The following is a 26,010-nucleotide window of genomic DNA, read 5'->3' as shown; positions in this document are numbered from 1 at the left end:
AGCCAACATAATGGTGAAACGCTGAAAGTCCTCCCACTAAAATCTGGAATAAGATAAGGATGCCCACTCTTACCACTTTTATTCAACATAATATTGGAAGTCCCAGCCACAGCAATCAGACAAAAAAATAAAATGTATCAAGTTGGAAGAGATAAAATATACAGATGACATAATACTATATATAGAAAACCCTAGAAACGCCACACAGAAACTATTAGAACTGATAAATGAGGCCATCAAGGTATACCAAGATACAAGATTAATATACAGAAGTCTAGTGCATTTCTTTACATGAACAGTGAAATATTAGGGAAAGTTTAAAAAAATCACTTTTAAAAATGTAGGCATAATCATGACCAAGGAGGTGAAAGACTTATATGCTGAGAGCTGTATAACAAATTGATAAAGAAAACTGAAAATGATTTAAAGAAATGGAAAGAAACCCTATATTTTTGAATTGGAAGAACTAATATTGTTAAGATGGCTATACTACTCAAAACAATCTACAGATTTAATGCAATCCCTATAAAATAACTGATGACATTTTCCACAGAACTAGAAGAAATAATCCTAAAATTTATATGGAACCATAAAAGACAGAATTGCCAAAGCAATCCCTGAGGGAAAAGAACAAAGTTGAAGGTATACTGCTCCCATCCTAACTACAATAATCAAAGCAGCATGGTATTGGGACGAAAACAGACATATGGATCAATGAAACAGAATAGGGCACTCAGAAATAAACCCACACCAATGGCCAATTAATCTTTGACAAAAGAGGCAAAAATATATAATGGGGAAACGACAGTCTCCAGCAAGTGGTGGTGTGAAAGCTGGACAACTGCATGGGAATCAATGAGCCTGGAACACACAAAAATAAAATGGCTTAAAGACTAGAAATTCCCCTGTGCCACAGTGGTTAAGAGTCTCTCTCTTGATAAGAGAACAACATAGGAAAAATTCTAAACTTGAATTTTTCTTAGGGAAGCAGGTTAGTTTTGATTATTCTACAGGAACATAATATTGGAGTTGCCACTGCCATCTGCACCCAGAGCTCAGGAGATACCAGTTTCAGCCCTGCTCACTGTTCTGTGGTTGTATTCTTAAGTCCATGAGTATCTTTTTCATTTTCTCATTTCACATTTTATATATAATGCTATGTATATAAGAGAGGTGGTGTTTAAAAGTATGACTCTACTGTGCCATTTTTGTCTTTAATTTGCATAATAATAACAGAAGTTGTGTATATTCTTTATTCGAAGCCAGATTTACTATTTAAAATCCCAATATATTTTTATTCAATTTATATGACAGTTTTTTTAAACTAAATATTTCACCTATAAAGTTGCATGCTACTGAATGTCCTTTTACTGGGCCTGTAAATTTTTAGAATTTTTTTTTTTAATAGGAAGACAAGATAATTTTAGAACAGCCTTTTGAGTCAGATAAGCCTGGATTTGATATGAGTTCGAATGGTTGGTTAATCATTATGTGACTTGGGCAAAATAACTATAATACTTTCTACTTAATGGGGTTGTTTTGAAGATAAAATGAGTTAACATATATAAAGTTCTTAGCACAATGCCTGACACATAGTGAGCACTCTGCTAATAGTATTCCTTTAAATAAAAAACGATCCTGTCTATTCAAAATCAAGAACTTTCAAGTTCTATTTTTTCTTTCAAATTATTTACCCACCTCATTACCACACTTGAGCATAGTTGTGTTAACTATTGCTGCAAACCAAGCCACCCCAAAATTTAGTGACTTAATGATGACATTCTTTTTCATGATTCTGTGGGTTGATCTTACCTGGGCTCATCATGTGGCTGCCTTCATCTGGAGGCTCAACTGGACTAGAAGGTCCAAGATGACTTCAGTCACATGTCTGGTGCAGGCTGTCAGCTGAGGTTTGTAGTAAGCTAGTCTGGTTTTCTTACATGGCAGTCTTGGAGGCAGAGTTCTCAGAGGGTGAAGATGGAAGGTTTGAAGACTTCTTGAAGCCTAAGCTCTGGAATTTACGCAACATCATCTCCACAACATTCCACAGGTCAAAGCGAGTCACAAGGCCAGCCCAGGTTCAAGGGAGTGGAGAAACAGACACCACCTTTGGCTGAGAAGAGAGGCAAAATCACATTGCAAAGGAGCATACAAAATGGAATGGGAGGAATTTGTGGCTATTAAAAATTTTACTACATTTTGGGAGAACTCCAATACTTATCAAGGCTATTCATTCTCCAACTCCATGAACATGTCCACAATCAATTTTTAAAGAAATGCTTTATTCATTTCCCCTATTCTGGATGGGCACAAACATAGGTAGGAAATTTAGAGGAAATCCAGGTGGCCAATTAATGTGTGAAAATAGGTTTAACTTCACTAACAATAGGTAAATGCAAGTAAAAATAATCAGATATCATTTCCTATCCATTGCTCAGTCAAAAATTAAAAATCAGTGTTGGCCTACAAACAACAGAATTAGGTTCAGCTACATAAAACTCTCTATATTCAAGCATCTTTTGATCTGGAAAAATAACAATTTCATATGGTTCAACTTGAAGAAAACGGTGTTCCTTACAGCTTTGTATAAATAGTAAAAGAAAAAAAATCAGTTAAAAAAATGGAGATTACAATGTGATTATGTAGTTGTTGTTGTTACTTAGTTGCTAAATTGTGTCCAACTCTGCCACCCTAATGGATTATAGCCCACCAGGCTCCTCTGTCCATGGGATTTCCCAGGCAAGAATACTAGAGTGGGTTGCCATTTCCTTCTCCAAGGGATCTTCCTGAACCATGGATTAAACCTGTGTCTCTTACATCACCTGCACTGGCAGGCAGCTTCTTTACTGCTGAGCGACCAGGGAAGCCCATATAATGTGATATAGTCATACAATATCATATTTTATAGCAGTTAAACTGGATTTATATTTATCAACTTGAGCAGATCACAAAAAACAATGTTAAATTTAAAAAGGGAATGTAGAAAATGTTTTATTTGCATTTATACAAATAGCACCACAGTATACATAGCGTACACATAGTATATGTGTATATACTCGGCTGTGAAAGTTAAACAAGGGAGTGGATGAATATACACCAACTCGTGACAGCAGGTCCCTGCAGGGCAGAAGTAGTGGGGCTTTGGGTGATGGTTCTAGGAGTCTTTAGTTTTATCTATTAAGTTTTACTCATTATTATCTTTAAATGAAGAAAATTTGACTAAATGATAGCATTTTAAATTCTGGGTATTGGGATTACACGGGTATTTGCAATGTGAAATTTTACACTTTCTAGTATTTTTTTTCCCCACAAAAATAAAAGATCAGGGGAACTCCCGGGTGGTCCAGTGGTTAGGACGCTGTGCTCTCACTGCCAAGGGCCCAGGTTCAATCCCTGGTTGGGGAACTGAGATCCAAAAGCCTCATGGAACAGCCAAAGCAAAACAAAATATCAAGTAGCGATTCATGGGGTCACAAAGAGTCAGACACGACTGAGCGACTGAACTGAAGAACAGAACTCAAGACTATTTGAACCTGAATCAATAGCAGATAACAATATAATTCTTTATGCCTATAGTTGTGAAAATGTATCTGTAAAATCCTAAAGGTTACAAGGAGAGGTTATTATTCTATAAAAGTAACTTCTTTCTTAATAAAATACAATAATAAACTCTAACCCATCTAAATGAAGATTTACATTTTTTCTATAAAAACTACAAAGATGTATTTCTAGAAGCTCAACTATCAAATCTGGAGCAGAATTTTGAAATTTTTTTATTCTACCACAGGAAGGTAAAGCAAATTGTTTGTAGCCAATAACCACCTTGACAAGTTGTAAATTTCAGAAAAAACAAAAACAAAAATGCAAGCAACTTGTGTCAAATTCTCCTGAGTTCTTTTCCCTAAAGGATCAGCCACACCGCAATTACCACTTTGGGAGATGCGGAAATTTATCAAAGCATTTCTAACATTTCTATCTGGCATTTATCAAAGCATTAAGTAAGAAAATAAGTTATTATGGTCAACAGGAATTCTTAATGTGGGGTCAGTGAACCCCTGACGTTTGTACATTGATTCACTTTGAGAAAATCCCCAGCTCTTTCTCATAGCTTCAACAAGAATCCTAAAAAGTGAAAAACTAGTCTAAAGCCAAGTACCCTGTTGATAGTACACAGTAACCAACTTCACAGATGTCTTCACACTTCGTGGCTGTACCCCCTTGGACAGTTCAGTCACATCGCATTTCTCCCCAACACTCAGACAATGCGCTTTCCTCCTCTCCCAGTGTAAATGTCACCTCCTTGGCAGGTCCAAGCATTTCGCTCTATGGTCTGTGTTAAGGTTCAAAGCTCACATTGGTATCACATGATCAAACTGAAAACATGATTATTAAAAAAATTTTGTTTTTGTCTGTAGCGTGCACGCAGCATATGTGATCTTAGTTCCCAGACAAGGGATAGAAACCACACCCCCGGCACTGAAAAGTGGATTAACTACTGGACCACCAAGGAAGTCCAAAAACATGATATTTTTATCAGAAATATTTTTTTAATTGCTGTTAATTTGATTTCCCTTTTGTCACAATAATTAATGTTTAAAATTTAAAGAATAACATTAAAGGAAAGCATTTTCTATTTATCAAAGAAGTATGGGTTGAAAAATTTGACAAATATGAATAGAAGACCTAGAAGTCAGAAACCAGAAAGAAATAAGCAGATGAAATGGATCTGTTGCAGGGAGTTGCTGTCTGTATTCTGACCTCTCGGAAATATCCATCTACTTACCTCTATGGATCAAAGTGGAGTGAAGAAACAGGCTGAGCTCAGAACTATAGAACAGGCCTCTTTTATTTGAGAATAAAAAAACTTCCATTGCTTTTTGAATTTCCCCAGATTCAGGGTAGTCTCCAATACTGATCATCTATGACTGTTACAACAAAATTTCCCAGTATGTCAACACTATAATAAGCCATCCATGGAGCCAGTCTCCCAAGATGGCTACCAATGAGCCTTACCTTCTGGTATTTATTCAGCCTTTGTGTCGCTCTCTCCCACACGGAATCAGGGTTGGTCTGTGTGATCAGGAGAAACTGGCATAGGTAGGTAGTACCGTTACTGTATGGCCTTCAAGGCTAGATTATAGAAGACACTGTGGCTTTTACCTTCTCTCTTTAATCACCCAATCTGAGGGAAGCCACAGGACAGTCAAGCAGACCTATGGAGAAGTCCACGTAGTGAGACACTGAGACCTCTTCCCAAAAGCCAGCAAGTGACAGAAGCTTCTTGCCGATAGCCACATGGCTGAACTATCTTGGAATTAGATCCTCTAGCCTCACTCTAGCCTTCAGGTGACTGAAAGTCCTGCTGACATCTTGTCTGCAGCCACAGGAGAGACTCTGAGCTAGAACTGCTCAGCTAAAATGCTCCCAAACTTACAAAACAGAGAATTTTTGAGATATAGTAGTTTGTTATGCAGCAATAGATAATTAATGCACATTACAATTAAGCCAGACGCAGAAGGCCACATATTATAATTCCACTTATACGAAATACCCATAATAGGCAAATCCAGAGACAGAGACTGGATTGGTGGTTGTCAGGGCCTGGGAGTAGAGAGGAATGCATAACAAATGTTAACGGGTTTAAGATTCCTTTTTTGGGTGAATATATTCTGGAATTGAATGGGTACACAATCTTATGAATATACTAAAAACACTAAATTGTATACTTTAAAGGTTGACTTTTAAGGTATATGAATTGTGAATTATATCTAAAGTACTTATTTTTTACATTGTAGATTTTGATACCTGGAAGCAGAGTGCAGCTATAACAAAAGCCCAAAATGGGGGAGTAAATTTAGAACAGTGAATAGAAGTTGGAAGGATTTTGAAAAGAATGTCAGTGAATGCCTGAGGAGCCTTGAAGAAACTGTTTAGAAGTATGATGGCCTTTGAGGAGGCTGCAGGTGTGGACTTAATGGAGAGTAAGAAAATGTTACTGGAAATTGGAAGAAAGGATTACAGTTGTGAAGTGGCAGGAAGTTTATAGCAACATTATTGCCTGCAAGACCACAGAAAGTAGAAAATGTGCCTAATGAACTAGGTAATCTAGCTGAGATTTCCAGACCCAGTACTGACTCTGGCTTCTTGTTGCTCATACTACAAAGCTGGAGAGAGACAAGCTAAAGGAAGGGCTACTAAACAAAAAAATGCATCAATAACTGATGTTTTAGAAATTTCCCAGACTCTCCAAATGACAAAAGATGCTAAAATTAAGAAATGGCTTCAAGGCAAAGATAAAATTTAGGGGACTTCCAGAAAACAAAACAAAAAACAGTCTAAAGATGAAATTGAGGGTATGATATATAAAATCCTTTATGACTGTGGAAAGAAGCAAGATGGTATCTTGAGAGCTATTTTAACAATAGGTCTTAAAAGAAGTTTAACAGTGTTTTCTCCAATTGTCTTAGCAGAATCCCAAGTTAGAGAGGGGTCTAGTTTGAAGAGATTTGGGGGCACAGCTTATGTTTATTAGCATGAACCCCAGTGAGATTTGTAAGGGACTCACAGTTTTAAAAAATTACATTAGCAGAAAACTGTTAAGTTAGACTGAAAGGAGAATATAAAAGAGGCCTTTGGACCCTCAAACTTGTACAAGTAGGAAAGCAGGTTGTAGGACTTCCCTGGTGGTCCAGTAGTTAAGAATCTCTGCTTCCTCTGCAGGGGGCATGGGTTGGATCCCTGGTCAGGAGCTAAGATTCCACATGTGACTTGGTGAGGCCAAAAATGAAAGCAGGCTGAGAAAGCCACTTGGATGCAAACACATGTTGCCTTTCATGAAAAAAGTAATTCAGAGGGCAGAGCCAAGAGTTTAGAGAACACAGCCAAGAGCCAAGAACTATTCTTAGGCCTTGAGCACTAATCAAGCAGCTACCAACCTGTGTCTGGCTGGGGAGCAAATAACATCTTTAGTTCACAAATCTTAAAATCTGTGAGTGAATGAGCATTTGGGAAACATTTCCTCTGGGACCAGAAAAGCCTTTAGATAACTACAACATATTGTCTGCACCCTCGTTAGAGACTCTGGTGCCAGATCCATCCAGTCAAGCTACTCCTGAATTCTTGAGCTTCAGAAACCATGGGATAATAAATGTGTGTTCTTTTAAGCTGCAATGAGAACTAATATACCATTTCTCACAATCTTGTTTCTGCTGTCATTTTTTTTCTTTTTAAAACATATTTATTTATTTGGTTGTGGCAGGTCTTGGTTGTGGCATGCAGGATCTTTAGTTGCAGCATGTGGGATCTATTTCCCTGACCAGGGATTGAACCTGGATCTCCTGCACTGGGAGCATGGAATCTTAGCCACTGGACCACAAGGGAAGTACCATCTGCTGTCATATTAAAAGAACAATATTTTGAGTCTGCTGTTGAATGAAATTTCTTCTGTATTACACATTCAGAAAGTACATTTTTATCAGAATATTTTATTTCAAGAATTAACACTTTTTTCAAAAAGTAAAAATATAGTTACTTCCCTGAGTATAAAGAACTCATCCTCCAATAAAAGACAATTACAAAAGTAAGCAATTAAAGGTACATAATTCTCTGCATTCAATTATTCTCTATTACAAATTTATTCTTTAAAATTGAATGTATTTTGGGACTTCAATGTTTCAAAACAAAACAAAAACCAACAAACAAAAACAAAACCATAACAGCTTGTTTTGCACCTGTGATGTTAAGGTACGTCTGATCTGTCTTTATCAAATTCCAGAGCAATCTTTAAAGCAGTGCTGTTGAGGCCAACAGACTGCATGTTACAAATGATAGAAACAACTATTCCTCTTGGGGGGACCTTGTTATTTAGAGCTTCTGCATCCAGTTCTTCAGGAAGGACCAGCAGGACACTACTGGCACCCACTGCACCTCCAGTGTGTGAGGCATAATGCCGCTGCTTCCTGCAAGAACCATATGTTTGCTTCTTTTCCACCACGCCCCATGCCATTGCATATTTACCCTCTTTATCCCAAGACATCTCTGTGTTAGGGACTGGTGTCCAAATCATAAGCATTGTTTCTGGTTTAAGATATCCAGGTAAAAGATTTTCATTTGAGTTCTTAAACAGCCCGACTTGGTAACCATACAGCATCGCATTCCCAAATTTCAGAAGGTCACCCACTGTAGACAGAAATCCACCACCAGCCCATTTATAGGAGTTATCCACGTAAGGTGTGTTGACAAGGCGTTTCTTTTTATTGTAAACATAAAATCTAAAATGAAATAAGAATAGTCATTAAAAATGTGATATCTAGTATTGACTTCATACATGTAGATAAATAGAAAAATGTATACATGAGACGGATTGTATTTCACTGTAGTGAATATATTTTCTCAGAAAGTAACCACTAGTTTTCAGTATGATTCAAATAAAATGAAACACAAGTTACTGAGTAAAGTATAGAAAGCAGATTGTTTTTTCTATTGCAAGGCTTGCCCATGCTGAGTGTATGAAATTTTTAATACTGTTAAAAGATGTACTGATTAGTACACATGATATATATTTGCCCTGTGCATATGCAGAAACACCTAATGTTTGGTAGATATTTTCAGTTCCTGGGTTCAGTGAACCATGTGCTACATGTAAATTTTATAACTAAAAACATACCATTGGGATATTCAGGAATAAGGATAATATTTATAAGACTACATCTCCTGGTTAAAAATAACATAGAAATACTATGTATAATGATGGGATGGGGTAATTTCTTGGTGTAGAGGAAGCAGCAGGAGTTAGCAAATCTCAGCCTGAATCCCAACTCTCACCCTTAATAGCTCTGTTTATTTTATTTGATTAATAAACATGTATATACTTCTTACTATGTTCCAGGTATTGTGCTAAGAACTATATACATATGAACTAATTTATTCCTGTAACAATGTTAGGACATAGGTACTATTAAAATTCCTAAGGCACAGAGAATATACATAACTTGTCCAAAGCCACATGGTTTATAAGTGGCAGAATTGGATTAAAATCTAGGCAATCTGTTGCCTCTCTACTTCCGTCCTAATTTGTAATTAGGTTATTGATGGATCACGTACTATGTGCCAGGCACTGTTTGGATGCTGGGATAAAGTGTAAAAAAAAAGAGACTAACCTCATGAGGTTTCCATTCTAATATGAGGAAACTGTACCATAAACATTAGGTACATAAAATGAAATCACAAAATAAATAAATAAAGGACACAACTCTTGAGGCTCCTGCCTTTCAAGATTCATAATAAAATGGTACTCTTGGGTTTTCAGTTTGCTGACAGTCTCACCTGTAATGACTCTCATCTTCATCTATCCTTGGCTATTCATAAGCACAGTTAGATCTGAATCTTTTTTTGTGTATGTATGTATGTAAGAAAGCTTTATTAAAGTATAAAGGAGATAGAGAAAGCTTCTGACATAGACATCAGAAAGGGGTAGAAAGAGTACCCCGACCTGAATCTTATCATCACTTTTTTATTTGTTTTATCACTAGGGTCTCGAACTCAGAAATTTCTTCCTATGACTATGACTTCCGATCCTTCCAGCTCTCCAAATGAACCTGCTCTCTGTCCTCAATGGAACCTTCATCCATGCCCGTTGAGTCTTCTCAATTTTCCCAGGTCTTTTAGTTTCTAGTGGTTTCCTCTGATTTTCTCTCCTGGGCTGAACTATATCATCAGTCGTTTGAACTATTTTGGTTGTGGTCTTTAGTGAGACCACATTTTTCGGTTCCTCACTGTTCTGAACTTACACTATACCAATCCATCAATCCTGAATAAACCTAGGTATCCCATATCTACCAAGAAAGGCTGCAGAATTCATATAACAAAGCTGACTGCTATAAATTCATACTCTTGCTAAAGGTCTTTGCTGTTGTTCTCAAATCCTTTCTTCTTTTCCTGGGTACTCCCTGATATGTTGTTGTTGTAATCACTAAGTTGTGTCCAACTCTTTGCAACCCCATGGCCTTCAGCCTACCAGGCACCTCTGTCCATGAAATTTCCCAGGCAAGAATATTGGAGTGGGTTGCCATTTGCTTCTCCAGGGTATCTTCCCAACCCAGGGATCGAACCCAGGTCTCTTGCATTGGCAGGCAGATTCTTTACCACTGAGGCAACAGGGAAGCCCCAATGCCTCGTGTACTCTTCATAGTTGGGATTCCTGATCTCACCCTCAGTCCCCTATCCTACTTCAGGCTTAGTCAGCAGATAACTATATTCTTTGTTTCACTGAGAAGATTGAGACCATCCAAAGTGACCTAGAAACTCCCATCTTCATCTTAAAATCCATTTACATCATCAAGCAATCTATTAAAAAATGTTCCTATTGTTTTCAAGAGTAATTCTACTACCTGCATCTTTGACCACCTCCTATCACTTCTACAACCTTGTTTCAGCAGTTATACTTCCTAGACTGTAGTACCTCCTGCAGTTTGCCCACAGGCAGAAGCCAGATTGTGCCTCCTCCTTTTCCCAGCCATAAAAAGCCCTCCAATGGTTATGAATGTAATGAGAATAAAACCCAAATTTCTCACAACAGTCTATGACACAGTCAATGGCCTTCAGTACAGGCAGGACTAACCCCCCAAGGGAAACTGTGAGAGGCATTTTTTTTTAGCTGTCACAATTATTGGAGGGCTATTACTGAGATTTAGGGGGTAGGGGCCTAAGGGTCCTACATGTCCTGTGGTATATGGCAAAGTCTCACACCATGGTGCATTCTCCTATATCTATATCCTGTGAGATCAACCATCCTACCAGATGTTCATGTAAGCAAAAATAAAATCCGTTTATAACTAGTTGAGCCTAGAACCTCCTCCATTTTATATGTACATACAAACTACTTTTGGCACATTTTACTCTAAGATGAATTCTTGAATGCAGCCTTTGTGAAAATTGAAGACCACACTGTATTTTGCTTAAAGCTTTAGCCAGAGTTAGCCACTAAGGACATGGGTTGAAGCACCAAATGCAGTAAACCTGTACGGGCCTGCATTTACTTGTCACATTTAAAATAATTTTACATATTAAGTTGCAGTTGACTTTGTTACATCTTCCCATGTTATGGTAAGTAAATGTGATCATATTGAGACATCTATTATATACCATATTTATCTATTATATAATACTCTTTTCCTTTTTTTACACTTTAGTTAAGAGTATTGAATATAGGTTATATGATTTCCTATTTTCATTTCAGGTAATAAGGGAAGTATTAAAACATATTGTTAAAGTAAGGAGCAGTGGGTCTAATGGCACTGATGCTCACTGCCCAATATAATTTAGCCCTTGCTTACCTCTGGGACCTCATCACTTACAACATCTTGTGTTCCTTCATAGCTTTCCTTATTATTCATGTTTCAATTCAACTGACATGGCCTAAAACCAATATATTTTAAATAGAGCTCCCCTTAACAGCCTCTTCGTGTATATCCCACTGCTCTGCTCTATTTTCTTCATATCAATATAGGAGATTCTTAGTTTACATTTCCATAGAATGTAAGTCTCATAAGGGCAGGAATCTTATCTACCTAGTCCATTGATATTTCCCCCATCTCGAACAGTACTGGACATCCACTGAGTACTGGAAAATATGTTGAACATGTGAAAGCATCACTTGTTGGCCAAGTATGTAATGGAGACTCCTTGCAAGGCATTGGAGAAAAAAGAAAAACCATACACTGTGGCTGCTCTCAAGGGCAAACAGTCTTGTTGGATAGTTCTTAAATTTTAGAGCACCATATGAATCGCCTGGAGATTTTGTTAAAACGCAGATTCCACTTCAGTAGGTCTGGCTGCTGCTACTGCTGCTAAGTCACTTCAGTCGTGTCCAACTCTGTGCGACCCCATAGACAGAAGCCCACCGGGCTCCCCCGTCCCTGGGATTCTCCGGGCAAGAACACTGGAGTGGGTTGCCATTTCCTTCTCCAATGCATGAAAATGAAAAGTGAAAGGGAAGTCGCTCAGTCGTATCCGATTCTTAGTGACCCCATGGACTGCAGCCTACCAGGCTCCTCCATCCATGGGATTTTCCAGGCAAGAGTACTGGAGTGGGGTACCATTGACGGGGAGGGCCCCAAATCCTGCAGTTCTAACAAGCTCCTAAGTGATGCCAATATTGCTTTGAGTAACAGGTTATGGGATGACTAGAAAGATGGATATGAGGAATCCTCAGCAGTGGTGAGAGCAAGATTGTTAAAATGGTTCCTCACTCTGCTAGGGAGCAAAAGAGTTCAGTATGACTGAAGCAGAGAGTGCTTCAAAAGGTGATGCCAGAGGAGTAGACATGGGACAGGGTACACGTCATAAAGGCTTTCCTTGCCATGATAGGAATTTTGACGCCTTCACCTTAGTTCACAAAGTGCTCTTGTTTTCTATATGCTAAGGGAAAACACACACACACACATTTTTTTTTTCTTATCCTCATTACAGCTTCTAGTTTCCAGTCTTTTCACTCTCAGTTCAGTTCAATCACTCAGTCGTGCTGGACTCTTTGCGACCCCATGAATCGCAGCACACCAGGCCTCCCTGTCTATCACCAACTCTTGGAGCCTACCCAAACTCATGTCAATTGAGTCGGTGATGCCATCCAACCATCTCATCCTCTGTCGTCCCCTTTTCCTCCTGCCCCCAATCCCTCCCAGCATCGGGGTCTTTTCCGATGAGTCAACTCTTAGCATGAGGTGGCCAGAGTACTGGTGTTTCAGCTTCAACATCAGTCCTTCCACTGAACACCCAGCACTGATCTCCTTTAGAATGGACTTGTTGGACTTCCTTGCAGTCCAAGGGACTCTCAAGAGTCTTCCCCAACACCACAGTTCAAAAGCGTCAATTCTTCGGCACTCAGCTTTCTTCACAGTCCAACTCTCACATCCATACATGACCACTGGAAAAACCATAGCCTTGACTAGATGGACCTTTGTTGGCAAAGTAACGTCTCTGCTTTTTAACATGCTATCTAGGTTGGTCATAACTTTCCTTCCAAGGAGTAAGCGTCTTTTAATTTCATGGCTGCAATCACCATCTGCAGTGATTTTAGAGCCCAGAAAAATAAAGTCTGACACTCTTTCTACTGTTTCCCCATCATTTCCCATGAAGTCATGGGACCAGATGCCATGATCTTAGTTTTCTGAATGCTGAGCTTTAAGCTAACTTTTTCACTCTCCTTCACTTTCATCAAGAGGCTTTTTAGTTCCTCTTCACTTTCTGCCATAAAAGTATCTGCCATCTGCATATCTGAGGTTATTGCTATTTCTCTCGGCAATCTTGATTCCAGCTTGTGCTTCTTCCAGCCCAGCGTTTCTCAGGATGTACTCTGCATATAAGTTAAATAAGCAGGGTGACTATATACAGCCTTGACGTACTCCTTTTCCTATTTGGAACCAGTCTGTTGTTCCATGTCCAGTTCTAACCAATGCTTCCTGACCTGCATACAGGTTTCTCAAGAGGCAGGTCAGGTGGTCTGGTATTCCCATCTCTTGAAGAATTTTCCAGTTTATTGTGATCCACACAGTTAAAGGCTTTGGCATAGTCAATAAAGCAGAAATAGATGTTTTTCTGGAACTCTCTTGCTTTTTCGATGATCCAGCGGATGTTGGCAATTTGATCTCTGGTTCCTCTGCCTTTTCTAAAACCAGCTTGAACATCTGGAAGTTCATGGTTCATGTATTGCTGAAGCCTGGCTTGGAGAATTTTGAGCATTACTTTACTAGTGTGTGAGATGAGTGCAATTGTGTGGTAGTTTGAGCATTCTTTGGCATTGCCTTTCTTTGGGATTGGAATGAAAACTGACCTTTTCCAGTCCTGTGGCCACTGCTGAGTTTTCCAAATTTGCTGGCATACTGAGTGCAGCACCTTCACAGCATCATCTTCCAGGATTTGAAATAGCTCAACTGGAATTCCATCACCTCCACTAGCTTTGTTGGTAGTGATGCTTTCTAAGGCCCACTTGACTTCACATTCCAGGATATCTGGCACTCTCATATATTGCTAAACCACACGAACAGTGCACACCTGCTCTTTTCATGCACTCACCCTCTCCATTCATTTAGTTCCTTAGAATATAGCTTCTGTTCCCTCATCTCTACTAAACAGCTCTCTTGCGTGTTATCAAGGATCTTCTAATTCTCCTCATTCTAGCTTCCCCTGTAGCTCTGTGACCCACCACATCACTGATACTCCCCACAGGCCACTTTGCTCTGCGCTCTCTCTTCTAGCTCTCAGTCCCATGATTCCCCAGATCCCTCCCATCACCAGGGGTTCCAGGGTCCCAGGTCTTCTTTTCTATAGGAATTAACTACAAAACTGCAGCTGTACCACAATCCCTGTTCCAAATTTAGCACCAGTTTTTCTATTACCATTAATGAGTCTCAAACTTGTTTCTCAATGTTGTTTATCAGAATGAGTAGTGGGCCTCATCCCTCCCTTCAAAATTCCTAACTCGGAAGGATAGTGGGCACGTAATTTGAAAAATGACTCCTCTATCTTCTGTCATGATTCTTATATGTCTCCCAAAAGTCCAAGTCATAATATTGGGTGAAGCAGGAGTGGCCATAGGTATATACTCTGAAGGTTAAAAAAGTCTACAGAGGATCTAAATATGCTCCCCCATGAGCCAATGATTTGATACACCGTCTTCTCATTTTGCAAAATGAACGTGTCCAGAAGTGATTTCTTCTGAACCTTCTCATATTTCTCCTCTCTATTAAGACCTTTCTTGCCTCTCTTGCCCTCAACTCTCTCGCATTCAGTAATGACAAGTCTCATCATTCAACCTTAGCTTTCTGTCTAATCTTTCTCCCTTCCTTTCATTCCTATAGCCACTTTTGTATTTAAGGTCCTCGTTACTTCTTGCCTGAACACTGATTACACTTGTATTTGCAGTCAATCAAATTTCAAAAAAATCTCACATGATAGAATAATAAAAATAGGTTTCTCAATGAAAAATATATTTGTTAGAGTGATCTCCAAGTTTGTAAACTAGGAGAGACCTACAAACCTATTTTGGTTAATAATCAGCTTTGTATTATACAACTTTTAATGAAGTGTTCCAAAGCACTTACATCAAGGCTGGAAATTAGGATGACTCCTCTTTTAAAATAAATTCTAAGCTTTAATCTTGTGATTCCTTTTTACAGAGGACAAATTAATGACTTCTGATGAAAATAATCTTGATCAGCTGAATGATAACATCACTATTTCAAATTCTTAAGGGATTTCTGCACTAAAAGAATAGAATTATGGACACAAGTTCTTAAATTAATGGAATATCTTTGTAACTGAATAATTGATGGAATGATGCCAGATGACAAACAGTCATCCTGAAGAATCTCTATAGTTTCTGCACAACATTATAGTACTATAGAAATCTACATCTAGAAGCTTATAAATGCAAAATAATTTTAAATCCCTTTTTAAATGCCTTTACAAATAATTATGTATCACTTTGTATTTTATTGCTTTAAGAAGTTAAAAAACCTATAGAATTTAACATGCATATTATACAAACCAATCTCACTCTAACATTTAGCATTAACATGGGCTGAATCTACTACCAGATAGGCTAAGGCATAAAAGAAAGCTTCACAAGGAACAATGCTTAATCTTAGAAGATACTTGAAAAAATAAAAATAATTAATAATAAAGACAATAAGAGAAGGAAAAGACTATACTTATACTGTCAAAATACAGCAAACACTTCAAAAAACATTTTATTTGATTTTGGTCTTATCCAATTATGAAAGAGATCTCTGTTGCAAGTATTATGCCAAACACAGAGAAAATAAGAATGGTGTCTAATAATAAGCTAATGCATTGACTAAGGATTCCCCCATCAACAGTGCCCTTCAGTGGCAAGAATATTCACTCCATTCCCCTGTGGGTTTTTGCTTAAAGGGTTATTTAGTTTACTTGCTTATACAGAGTATACCTGAAATACAGAATAAATATATCTATTTGCATATACAGAATCAATGTTACTATTCTTCAGGAAACCCCAGTTTTATTCAGGACAACAATGCACCCAGCTAAAAATGGATTTCTCTGCATTCCTTACAGCTGAATGTGGCCTGACACTAAAATTCTGGCCAAAGAAATATAGGTAGTATTTTGGGGTGGGATTCTGGGAAAATACCTCAAACAGGTGACTGTGAGACACTATTTTAAAGACACACACACATTCACACAGAAAAGTGATAGAGATGATAAATATTTACTTCTGGGGTACAGTAACTCTAAAAAGCCTAGGTCAAGATAATACAAACATATTTATGATTATACCAAGGGGTCAGTAGACTAGATAACAAAGCTGCAAACTTTTGCTCGAAATTTTATTTCTTGTAAAATTGTACCATAAAACAAACAGAAACATAAGCAATTACTAAGTTTTACTTTAAGGTTTTTTTTTTTAAACATACATCTTTGAGAAGATTTCTTTTATTCCCTGCACTTCTACTCGAAGCTGGTGCCTCTAAGCCCTTTTGAAATAACTATTACAAAAATAAAAAAGAATCATCAGAGTTGAGCTTTTAGAGGCCCAAATAAAAATTCTATCAAGTAAACTAAAAACAAAGAAAATGGACAGAACATTTTCCTCTGTAACAACATTTCCTTCTTCTTTTAGTGTCCTACTTTATTTTTGTAGCCCATTTAATCTACCTAAAAAGAATCACTTATTCCTTTAGCACCACTGGGCACAAGCAAAATCTAAAGAAAAAAACCCAGAGCTGATGGAAACCTTAAACAGTAGAAACAGAAACCCACTGCCTTTTCTCAAAGAATGGGCGATAAGATGAAATTAACTCACTGTCACATGGAATGTTTTGGTATTTGTGCTTTACTTACTAAGAAAACAACAACCAACAGCTGACTTGCAGTCTGCACATTCGTAAGACTTAATTTTCAGTTGAGAAAAGAGGCTCAGTGATTCTCCCTTATATAAAAGAGTAGGTATTTGTTATCAAATGCCTAGATTTAACTCAAAATAAGGTTATGCATCTATGCCAAGACTACTAGAGAATCTTTTCTAGATTCAACTGACAACTTCAGGTGTTATTTTTTCTTATGTTTCCAGTAGAATATAATGTGGACCTAGACATAATAAGCATCGTCTGAAAACTAAGGTCATTTCCATCATTAAAGTGTCTACAAATAACAAATGCTGGAGAGGGTATGGAGAAAAGGGAACCCTCCTACACTGTTGGTGGGAATGTAAGTTAGTGTAGCCGCTATGGAGAAGAGTAAGGAGGTTCCTCAAAAAATTAAAAATAGAATTGCCATATGATCCAGTAATCCCACTCTTTGGCATATACTCGAACAAAACCGTAATTCAAAAAGATACATGCACCCCTATGTTCATAGAAGCACTGTTTGCAATAGCCAAGACATGGAAACAGTCTAAATGTCCATCGATGAATAAATAAAGATGTGGTGTGTATACACACACACACACACACACACACACAATATATACTCAGCCATAAAAAAAGAAATAATGTCATTTGTAGCAACATGAATGTAACTAGAGATTATCATACTAAGTTAGGAAGAGAAAGACAAATACAACATGATATCACTTATATATGGAATCTAAAATACTGCATACATGAACCTATCTACAAATCAGAAACAGACTCACAGACATAGAGAACAGGCTGTGGTTGCCAAAGGGGAGGTGAGGAGGCAGAGGGATGAACTGGGAGCCTGGGGTTAGTTGATGCAAACTGTTACATTTAGAAGGGATAAACAACAAGGTCCTACTAATACAGCACAGACAGAGAAATATATCCAGTCTCCTGGGATACACCATAATAGAAAAGAATATCAAATAAAGAACGTGTATATGTGTATAACTGAGCCTCTTTGCTATACAGCAGAAATTAGCACAACATTGTAAATCAACTACACTTCAATTAAAAAAAAAACAGAACAAAACAACCAAAAAAACCTACAGGTCATTTTAAAATTATAATTCATTGCTTGCTGCCAACCTAATTTCTTTTATGTTCAAAATATCTCTTTCAGGCTGATTTGCAATGCATATTTGATCCTTTTAAATAAGCTGATAATTTTAAAATGGTAATTTAACTAAATAGAACAGAAAACTGAGCAAAGCTAGTATGGGGACATAAACCTAAAAACATCTACCATTTCATCTAGTCAAGTATCATTAAGTCATTTGTAAAGCGTGTTTTCTAATGGAAACTTAAAAGGTAAAAGTAACAGTTGATTAGTTAAATGCATTGTTACCTTTCTAACCAACCAAATAATAAGAGTAAAATGAAAAACACCATAACTGTAAAACTCGAATTAGTCTTTAGTCACAAGATTTTCTTTCACTGCCTTTTTTATACATTACTAGTAAAAATTATGACAAAATTTTAGCTTGATTATTTCAATAAAATGATTTTCAAAGTTTTACAGGGGAGAAAACTGGTATATACCACTTCAAATTATCATCACCACTAAAGGAATACAATGACTCATGTGACTTCTGAGAGACCTGACGACTAAATGTAACGTTCGATCCTAGATTAGATCCTGCACCAGAAAGAAAAATGTTTTTCCTTGTGTTATAAAGGACATTATTGGGGCAACTAATAAAATCTGAATAATGTCTGTAGATTTGATATAAGTATTATGTTGATGTTAATTTCCTGAATGCCCTTAGTTTTAGAAAATACATATTTAAGTATTTATGGGTACCACTTAAGTATAAGGGGTAGCATATTGCCAACTGATTTCCAAATGGCTGAGAAAAAAATAACACAGAGACAGATAAAGCAAATGTGGTAAAATAAGTAATGTGGGGAATCTGGTTGAGAGTATATGAAAATTCTTTGTACCAGTTTGTGTAACTTTTCTGTATGTGTAAGATAATTTCAAAATTTAAAAAATAATTAAAAATAATAAAAGGTAAATAAAACATTAAGTAAAATATAAGGGATAATGGAAGATCAAATTATAGATACCCATGATGGGTACAATTTTAGTTTAATTATTCATGTGCTTAAATTATTATTGCTAATTTTTATCTAAGGACCTTGGACTACTTCATATATATATAAAAATACATATATGAAAAATAAAATACATTTTATTTTACTTACATTATAGGTGGAAAAAGAGACAAGAAAAAAAAGCTCCCAAAATGTGGCAAGTTGATTATGGAATGGAGATAAGCAAAGTGTGACTTTCAATTGATAACATAGTGTGAAGATGCAATATAGCTAGACATACCAGAAGGTAATCATTTACCTTGCTCTATTGTAAATCACTGGCTCATTTTCCTCCTGCACAGTTGTCAGCATATCCAAGTCATGGAATATTTTCTGCATATAGTCCAAATATTTATATCCTGAAGCTCTTTCTACTATGGCTGCCAGTAGGGTATAGCCAAAAGTTGAATACAAAAACTGACTACCTTGAGACATCATTGCAAACGGGGGAAAAAAAAGAAAATGCTTCATTATTATTCAAAAACATGCAAAATATTTTTCTACTGAAAACTGGCATATTTTTAAAACTAGAATATTTTACTTAACCATTTAGGTGAAGATCATGGATGATATATTAACAAATTTAGTCAACTTTGCAATGGCCCTGCTTATTTCATGTCTCAAACACAAGAATGTTAATAAAATGATCAATATATTTATTAGTTTTTTTGTTTGTTTTTTGTTTTCTTCTCCATGCCCCGACCAGGGATTGAACCCCTTGCCCCTTGCAATGGAAGGGTAGAGTCCTAACCACTGGACCTCTAGGGAATTTCCACAAACCACTTTTAAAATGAAAATGGAATACAAGGACATAAACCTGCAATAAATTTAAAGTGGTTTTGGCAGGCATCATACCAAAAAATACACAAAAAAATTATGTTTATAGAGCAGCTTTTGGGAAATAAAATTAAGCTGGTGTATGCTAATTTCTTTAAGAAATGAACACATACAACAAATTGAACAATTTAATTAAATACTAACAAAATACAAAAAATCAGCAGTGCTTCATCACGCAAACTTTGGTCCAAATTTTATTTGGAGGGCTATTTCAACCCCTTATTTTTTCCATGAATATCCTGATACTGAGAACTCATTAAATGTCTAGGTAGCCTCCAGTGAAGTTAAAGCAAACAACTAACTGCCTGAATACTAGGCTTTGTTAAGAACTATAGACAACAAAGGCAAGCATCTAACAAAACCATACCATCATCAACCACACTGAATGCACTCAGGATGGTATCATTTTGGAGTTTCTGAAAATTAATCATTCAATAATGATGATTTTGTAAAAAGAAGAAATTAACACTCACCAGGTTTGAAGAACAAAGGGTCATTTTTAAATAATCTTAGAGATTCAATTGAATTTTCAAATTTTTCTTTCAAATATAATTCACCTTGTTCAAAATCATTCTTTTTCTTGCAAGGCTTTGAATTTCGGCCTTTGGTTTCATTATCTTGCTCTACCTTAGCTTTAGCAAAGTCATTCTTTTCATTACTTTTGCCTCCTTTTTCTTTTAACTCTTTTTCTTGGTCAGATTCCATCATCCCTTTCATCATCTTTAAGGCTTTATAAGCTTTCTCTTCTTTCACCTTTTTCATGTCCTTTTCATAATGACGAATTCCACTTAAATGGGAAATCAATAATCTTGTTGTGACAGACACCTAAAAGTAAAAACATGAAAATTCAACTATGGTATTAAACTGCATAATAAAAAGTCAGTAGCCTTGGAATAATGTTTCAGCAATATTTTCCATTTTAAGCTGCTGCTATCATGTACACATCTTTAGCCTCAAACTTTAGAAAAATATCCACTCAGTTATTATCAGGATAAAATAAAACTTTAATCCATTAATAAAATTTAAAAACAAATCAAAGAATCTTATGAAACCTTTTAAACCACTTAGACGTCATTAGAAAAACGAATTATGAACTTCATTACCTTTTCACCTTCATATTCTTTTTCTGGGAATTCAGGAACATAATGTTGTACTGGAATATCAAGATCCAGTTTCCCTGCTTCCCACAGTTTGGCAACAGCAACCATGGTGAGGCTTTTGCTGATACTAGCAATTCTCATAACTGTCTCTGGCTTGCATGGTACACGGTTCTCAACATCAGCATAACCTAAACCTTTGGGAGAAAAAAGCAAAAAGTCATAATAGGTCTCATGGTCAAAGGAGTCTTCAAAAACTGAAATAATACTATCTTAAAACAATCTATGTGCTTATCAAAAGAAAAAGCTATTCCACTTGCATAATTAATCAAAACTGAACATATAAGGGATGAGCCTTAGCAATACCGACAACAGTAGGCCTAACAATTTAACCTTATAATAAGACTGAAATTGTACCCTGTGCAAAACAGTAATGTTATGATTCAGTTACTAATGCTTAGCTTATCTAAAAAATTTGGTTATTCCATATTTTAAATAAATTACATTCTTTAAGGAAAACATCATTGTTCTTCAGATTATATTTATTCTTGATTTTTTTGTGAGTTTATACAAAATCCCTTAAAATGACTAATAAAACAAATGTGAAAAGATGCCCCAGAAAACCAATCAAGCTAATCATCAATTAAATTCAGCTGCAGGTCAGAAGAAAACTAATGTACTCATGGGGTCGCAAAGAGTCAGACACGACTGGCTGAACAACGAGTTTAAATAAAGCTCCTTCTAACCTCTGAGCCACCAGGGAAGCCCAGAAAATATTTTAAGTTTGGTTTCATCTTCTGTAGGATAAAAGTGTGGCAATCTAAGATATATAAAGAACTTAGATCTGAAAAGAATGAAAAGGTCTAATTATTTTCACCTGTAAATGTAGATTATGCAGAAAAATACTTGCATAAAAACAGAGCCATCACCTACAGAGCTGACATTTATATAATTATTATAATATCTTTCATAAATGTTGATTGGGCTATGCTTAAACCTGGATAAAGAATCATTTTTTCTTTAAATTCAAAACCTTACTGCTCCTATCAACTTCTAAAAGTACTCCTTCCTTTAAATGATGTCTGAGACAACATTTCCTAAAAGCTGGGTTTCTAAAAACCTTCTGTGATGAGTTGGACCAGTTTGTGCACAATGGAAAAGTAAACCAAATTACAAAACTCTTTGATAAAAATATCACAGAATGACTATAAATCTATCTTCCCAAGTTGCTAGCTTTTTTCGGAAAATATAGCTGACATCCCCGTGTAGTCAAAAACAAAAACAAATAAAGTAGATTGTAAACTCATTGAGAAAAAGGAATCATGTATATCACCAGTTCTTAGTACTGTGCATTTTATACAACAGAGGACTCAATAAATTGACTGAATTAAAAAAGAAAACCACTACATTCTGATGTTTTATTTAATCATAAGGGTTATCTACAAACGTGCAGTTAACAGACTGTTTTATACACAACTTTGAAAGCAATAAATTCAGTCTTTTAAGAAAGTGGGGGTAAAAACAACCCATCTTTAAGACTCCATTTTATTCATCAGTCATATTTTAAGCCTTGCTATTCTATTCCAACACAGAATAAAGTCCGATTCTTTACTGTTAGACACTTTTCTCTAAATTATGTATTCCACTTCATGGAAGATTTTATTCACCGACTGGCAGAAAATAAGCCAATAAATAAAGCTATTCTGAGCCTACCTTCTGACCAGACTTCTTTTCCATCTACAGAGACTCCAACTACGATGCCCGGTGCGCCCACCTCATCCTAAGAGCCAAGGGGAAAGCATAGTTCAAGAGCACAGCTCAAAGAAGGTCCGAAATCCGCCTGCGCCTTCCTCGAGGGCTTCCCTCGGTCCCGCCCCACCACGCCCCCTCGGCCCGGGCCCCGCCCACCTCGGCTCGGGCCGGCCGGGCGCTAACGGTGAGGGGTGTGCCTGCTGGGCACCCTGAGGGGGAAGGGGCGGTCCCCGAGGCGGACCTTGACCTCCGCCCCAACTGGGGCAACCTCCCAACAGCTTCTGACCATGGCCGAGAGAACGGGAAACGGGAAGTCTTTCTCGCCACCAGCCGGCATCCCGCCGCCCGGGATGGGGTCCTCTCGCCCGGAGGGATAACCACCAAGGGGCCTCATTATTCCGGGGTGACGCCGGGGGTGGGGCGCCGGGTTCCCGGCTGCCTACACCCCCGGTCGCTCCACCTTGATCCTGTGCAGGAGGTCGCGGCTGCTGTCGATGGCTCTGGCGAAGTGCCTGGCGTGCGGCGGCGCCAGGGTCTGCGGAGACCACGGGGCGAGGGGCTGTTCCTGCGCCTGCAGCGGCTCGGCCTGAGGCGGGGCCTCGGGGTCGGGGGCCGCGGCAGGTGGCGCGGGGGATGCGCCCCTCAGCCCGCCGGCCAGCTTAACCCCAAGTGCCAGCCCCAGCCCCAGCCCGAGGCCCCCGACCCACCCGGGGCCGAGCGGCGGCAGCCCGGCGCGCTGATGAACCGCACGCCGCCCACAGCCCCAGGCGCAGCCCCCGGTGGTCGCGGCCCTGGCCGTCACGGCTGACAGGAGCCGGTACATGGTGTCTCTGGCGAGCGGGCAGCTTCAGAGCTCCCACAGGCCGGGCTGGCGGCTGAGGCTCTAGGAAGGGATGGGCGGGCGGGGAAGGGAGGGGGGCGGTGACTGCGCTCAGGCCCTAGCAGTCAAGGCACGATGGGCGGAGCGCCGATAGCATCGAGTCCTTCCTCTTTTCCTTTTTTAACTTTGTCCTGTCTCTTTCTTGATATTTCTTCATCTTTCTCCCTCCCCTCCAGTTTCCCCCCTTCTGCCTCCTCTTAGAGCCGGTGTCGCCTCCTCAGAGAAGCGTTCGTAGGCCCTTCCCTAGGAGCTCTCTCCACACCTGGAGCCCCAATGCGCACATCTTCAGCTCTGTTCAGTTCAGTCGCTCAGTAGTGTCCGACTCTTTACGACCCCGTGAATTGCAGCACCCCAGGCCTCCCTGTCCATCACCAACTCCCAGAGTTCACCCAAACTCATGTCCATCGAGTCAGTGATGCCATCCATCCATCTCATCCTCTGTCGTCCCCTTCTCCTCCTGCCCCCAATTCCTCCCAGCATCAGAGTCTTTTCAAATGAGTCAACTCTTCGCATGAGGTGGCCAAAGTATTGGAGTTTCAGCTTCAGCATCAGTTCTTCCAAAGAACACCCAGGACTGATCTCCTTCAGAATGGACTGGTTGGATCTCCTTGCAGTCCAAGGGACTCTCAAGAGTCTTCTCCAACACCACAGTTCAAAAGTATCAATACTTCGGCGCTCAGCTTTCTTCACAGTCCAACTCTCACATCCATACATGACCACTGGAAAAACCATAGCCTTGACTAGATGGACCTTTGTTGGCAAAGTAATGTCTCTGCTTTTGAATATGCTAGGTTGGTCATAACTTTCAGTAACACTTAACACTTTGTTTCACTCAACTAATCTGATTTCTTACGGGCCGACTTACTTTAGATCTTCAGCTCCTGCAACAGCGCTTGGCACACAGCAGCAGCTCAGTAGGCAGCTCCTTTCCCCAGGACCCTTTTCCTCTCTTGTCATGTCTATTCGTTATGTCTCATTTCAGCTTCTTCCATTTCTCTGAGGCTCTTTAAAATCTCTTACTTCTGAAAGTCTAGCTTCACACCACATCAAACATATAACAATATTGTTGTATCTAGGCTTCATATTAAAAAAAAATACTGTTAAAAATTCTGTGAATAAAATTTGCACTTAAAACTTCTAATCCAAAAGTATCATGTAATTTGTAGTTAGCTATGATCTCTGACAGCTGTAGATGATCAGAGGTTCTTGTGAAATAAGAAACCTAACCTCAGGTTACCATAAAATGTAAAAGGTGTATAATCCTAACTGAACAGTTAACGAGATGTTAATTTTGAAGATAAGCATTCATTACTTCGGGATATATAATTATCTTTTATATATTACATATTATATATGGTATATTTAAAATATCATAGTATTTTTAAAATAAAAATATAAATAATAAATACATTTATATATTTCCCAAGGATTTCTGAAAGCTTGTAAACCTTAGCACTGGGGCAGCATACACAATGTATAAAATGAGCCTGTCTTTCCTTATACGTGGAATTTGTAGAGAGAATTCACAGACTTGACAAGCTATTGTCAAGAGAAAAAGTTGTGAACATCTTGAAAAAATGAAAGTGTTAGTTGATCAGTCATGTCCGACTCTGCGACCCCATGAACTACAGCCCGCTAGGCTCCTCTGTCCATGGAATTCTCCAGGTAAGAATACTGGAGTGGGTTGCCATTTCCTTCTCCATGGAGCTTCCTGATGCAGGGATCAAACCTGGGTCTCCTGCATTGCAGGGAGATTCTTCACCATCTGAACCACCAGGGAACCCCAAACATCTAGAGCTATTATTTAATTTTAAGGAAAAGGCAATAATGGTAACCATATCTAGTCAGAAGATCCTTGAGCTAAATAATTATACAGTGATGGGCTGTTTATAAAGCCTACAACCCTGAAGAGACCAGGTTATCCTAGGACCCACAGGTTTTTGCAGTGAAACTCACTGAGGACCCTGGAGTACCACCTGCTGTTAGAGTGGACAGGGTGTACTCTGGCACCATGGTATTGGAGGTTCCTGTTAGAGGGGACTCCACTACTCCAAGCACATCTCAGTGAGAGAGAAAAGTATAAGAATGTAAAAGACAGCCAATAGTGGTTACAATAAATTCTCATTTTATCATTCTTTTAAAAACTATACCATGCATGTTATGCACTCTTCACCTCTCTTTGAATCAGAAAGCAGAGAGCCATATAGAGAGCAAAAGCCAAGATCCTCACGGACTTCTACCGTTTTAGAAGTAGGGAGAGGCCAAAGTATGGCTTCTGTGAATGTAATGAAGAATAGATGTTCCCCATGAAAATCAAGGGCATGAAAAAAAAAAAAGAAAAGAAAAAGAAAATCAAGGGCATGGGGTCGCTAAGAGATGGACACGACTGAGCGACTTCACTTTCACTTTTCAC

The 26,010-nt window shown here is 38.3% G+C and overlaps 1 protein-coding gene and 1 non-coding gene across 4 annotated transcripts; one reads left to right on the top strand and one right to left on the bottom strand.

The window, feature by feature from the left end:
- Positions 1 to 3,332: 3,332 nt before the first annotated feature.
- On the top strand, positions 3,333 to 3,405 carry TRNAE-CUC. The gene has a single exon. It is a non-coding gene; the product is annotated as a tRNA-Glu (tRNA).
- A 4,054-nt stretch (positions 3,406 to 7,459) lies between these two features.
- Positions 7,460 to 23,612, bottom strand: LACTB (lactamase beta). 3 transcript variants are annotated; one of them, XR_005718704.1, is made up of 6 exons: positions 23,178 to 23,597; positions 22,679 to 22,745; positions 20,972 to 21,162; positions 20,342 to 20,693; positions 19,291 to 19,452; positions 7,460 to 8,270 (listed from the first exon to the last, which is right to left on the bottom strand). XR_005718704.1 is itself a non-coding variant. In XM_040226696.1 (6 exons), exons 1-6 carry the CDS (start codon positions 23,538 to 23,540, stop codon positions 7,739 to 7,741), a joined length of 1,671 nt encoding a protein of 556 aa, XP_040082630.1. In that variant the 5' UTR covers positions 23,541 to 23,612; the 3' UTR covers positions 7,460 to 7,738. The 3 variants fall into 3 exon arrangements, 2 of the variants coding, with proteins under 2 accessions (XP_040082630.1, XP_040082631.1); XM_040226696.1 differs by having other exon boundaries at positions 19,291 to 19,456; positions 23,178 to 23,612; XM_040226697.1 differs by lacking the exon at positions 23,178 to 23,597 and adding an exon at positions 22,959 to 23,138 and having other exon boundaries at positions 7,477 to 8,270; positions 19,291 to 19,456.
- Between the last annotated feature and the right edge of the window lie 2,398 nt (positions 23,613 to 26,010).

The sequence above is a fragment of the Oryx dammah genome, unplaced genomic scaffold (genome assembly GCF_014754425.2).
Source record: "Oryx dammah isolate SB20612 unplaced genomic scaffold, SCBI_Odam_1.1 HiC_scaffold_26, whole genome shotgun sequence".
Classification (NCBI taxonomy): domain Eukaryota; kingdom Metazoa; phylum Chordata; class Mammalia; order Artiodactyla; family Bovidae; genus Oryx; species Oryx dammah.
The sequence above is the reverse complement of the archived record's forward strand: the minus strand, read 5'-3'. Positions and strand labels throughout refer to the sequence as shown.

What these genes read in the sequence shown, in the direction of transcription:
- LACTB (XM_040226696.1), bottom strand. Translation starts at nt 23,540, where the DNA reads ATGTACCGGCTCCTGTCAGCCGTGACGGCCAGGGCCGCGACCACCGGG. An exon ending in AAGAATATGAAGGTGAAAAG is followed by an intron (nt 20,694 to 20,971) that starts GTAATGAAGTTC and finishes TTTTACTTTTAG; the next exon opens with GTGTCTGTCACAACAAGATT. An exon ending in CCCTTTGTTCTTCAAACCTG is followed by an intron (nt 19,457 to 20,341) that starts GTGAGTGTTAAT and finishes TGATGTCTCAAG; the next exon opens with GTAGTCAGTTTTTGTATTCA.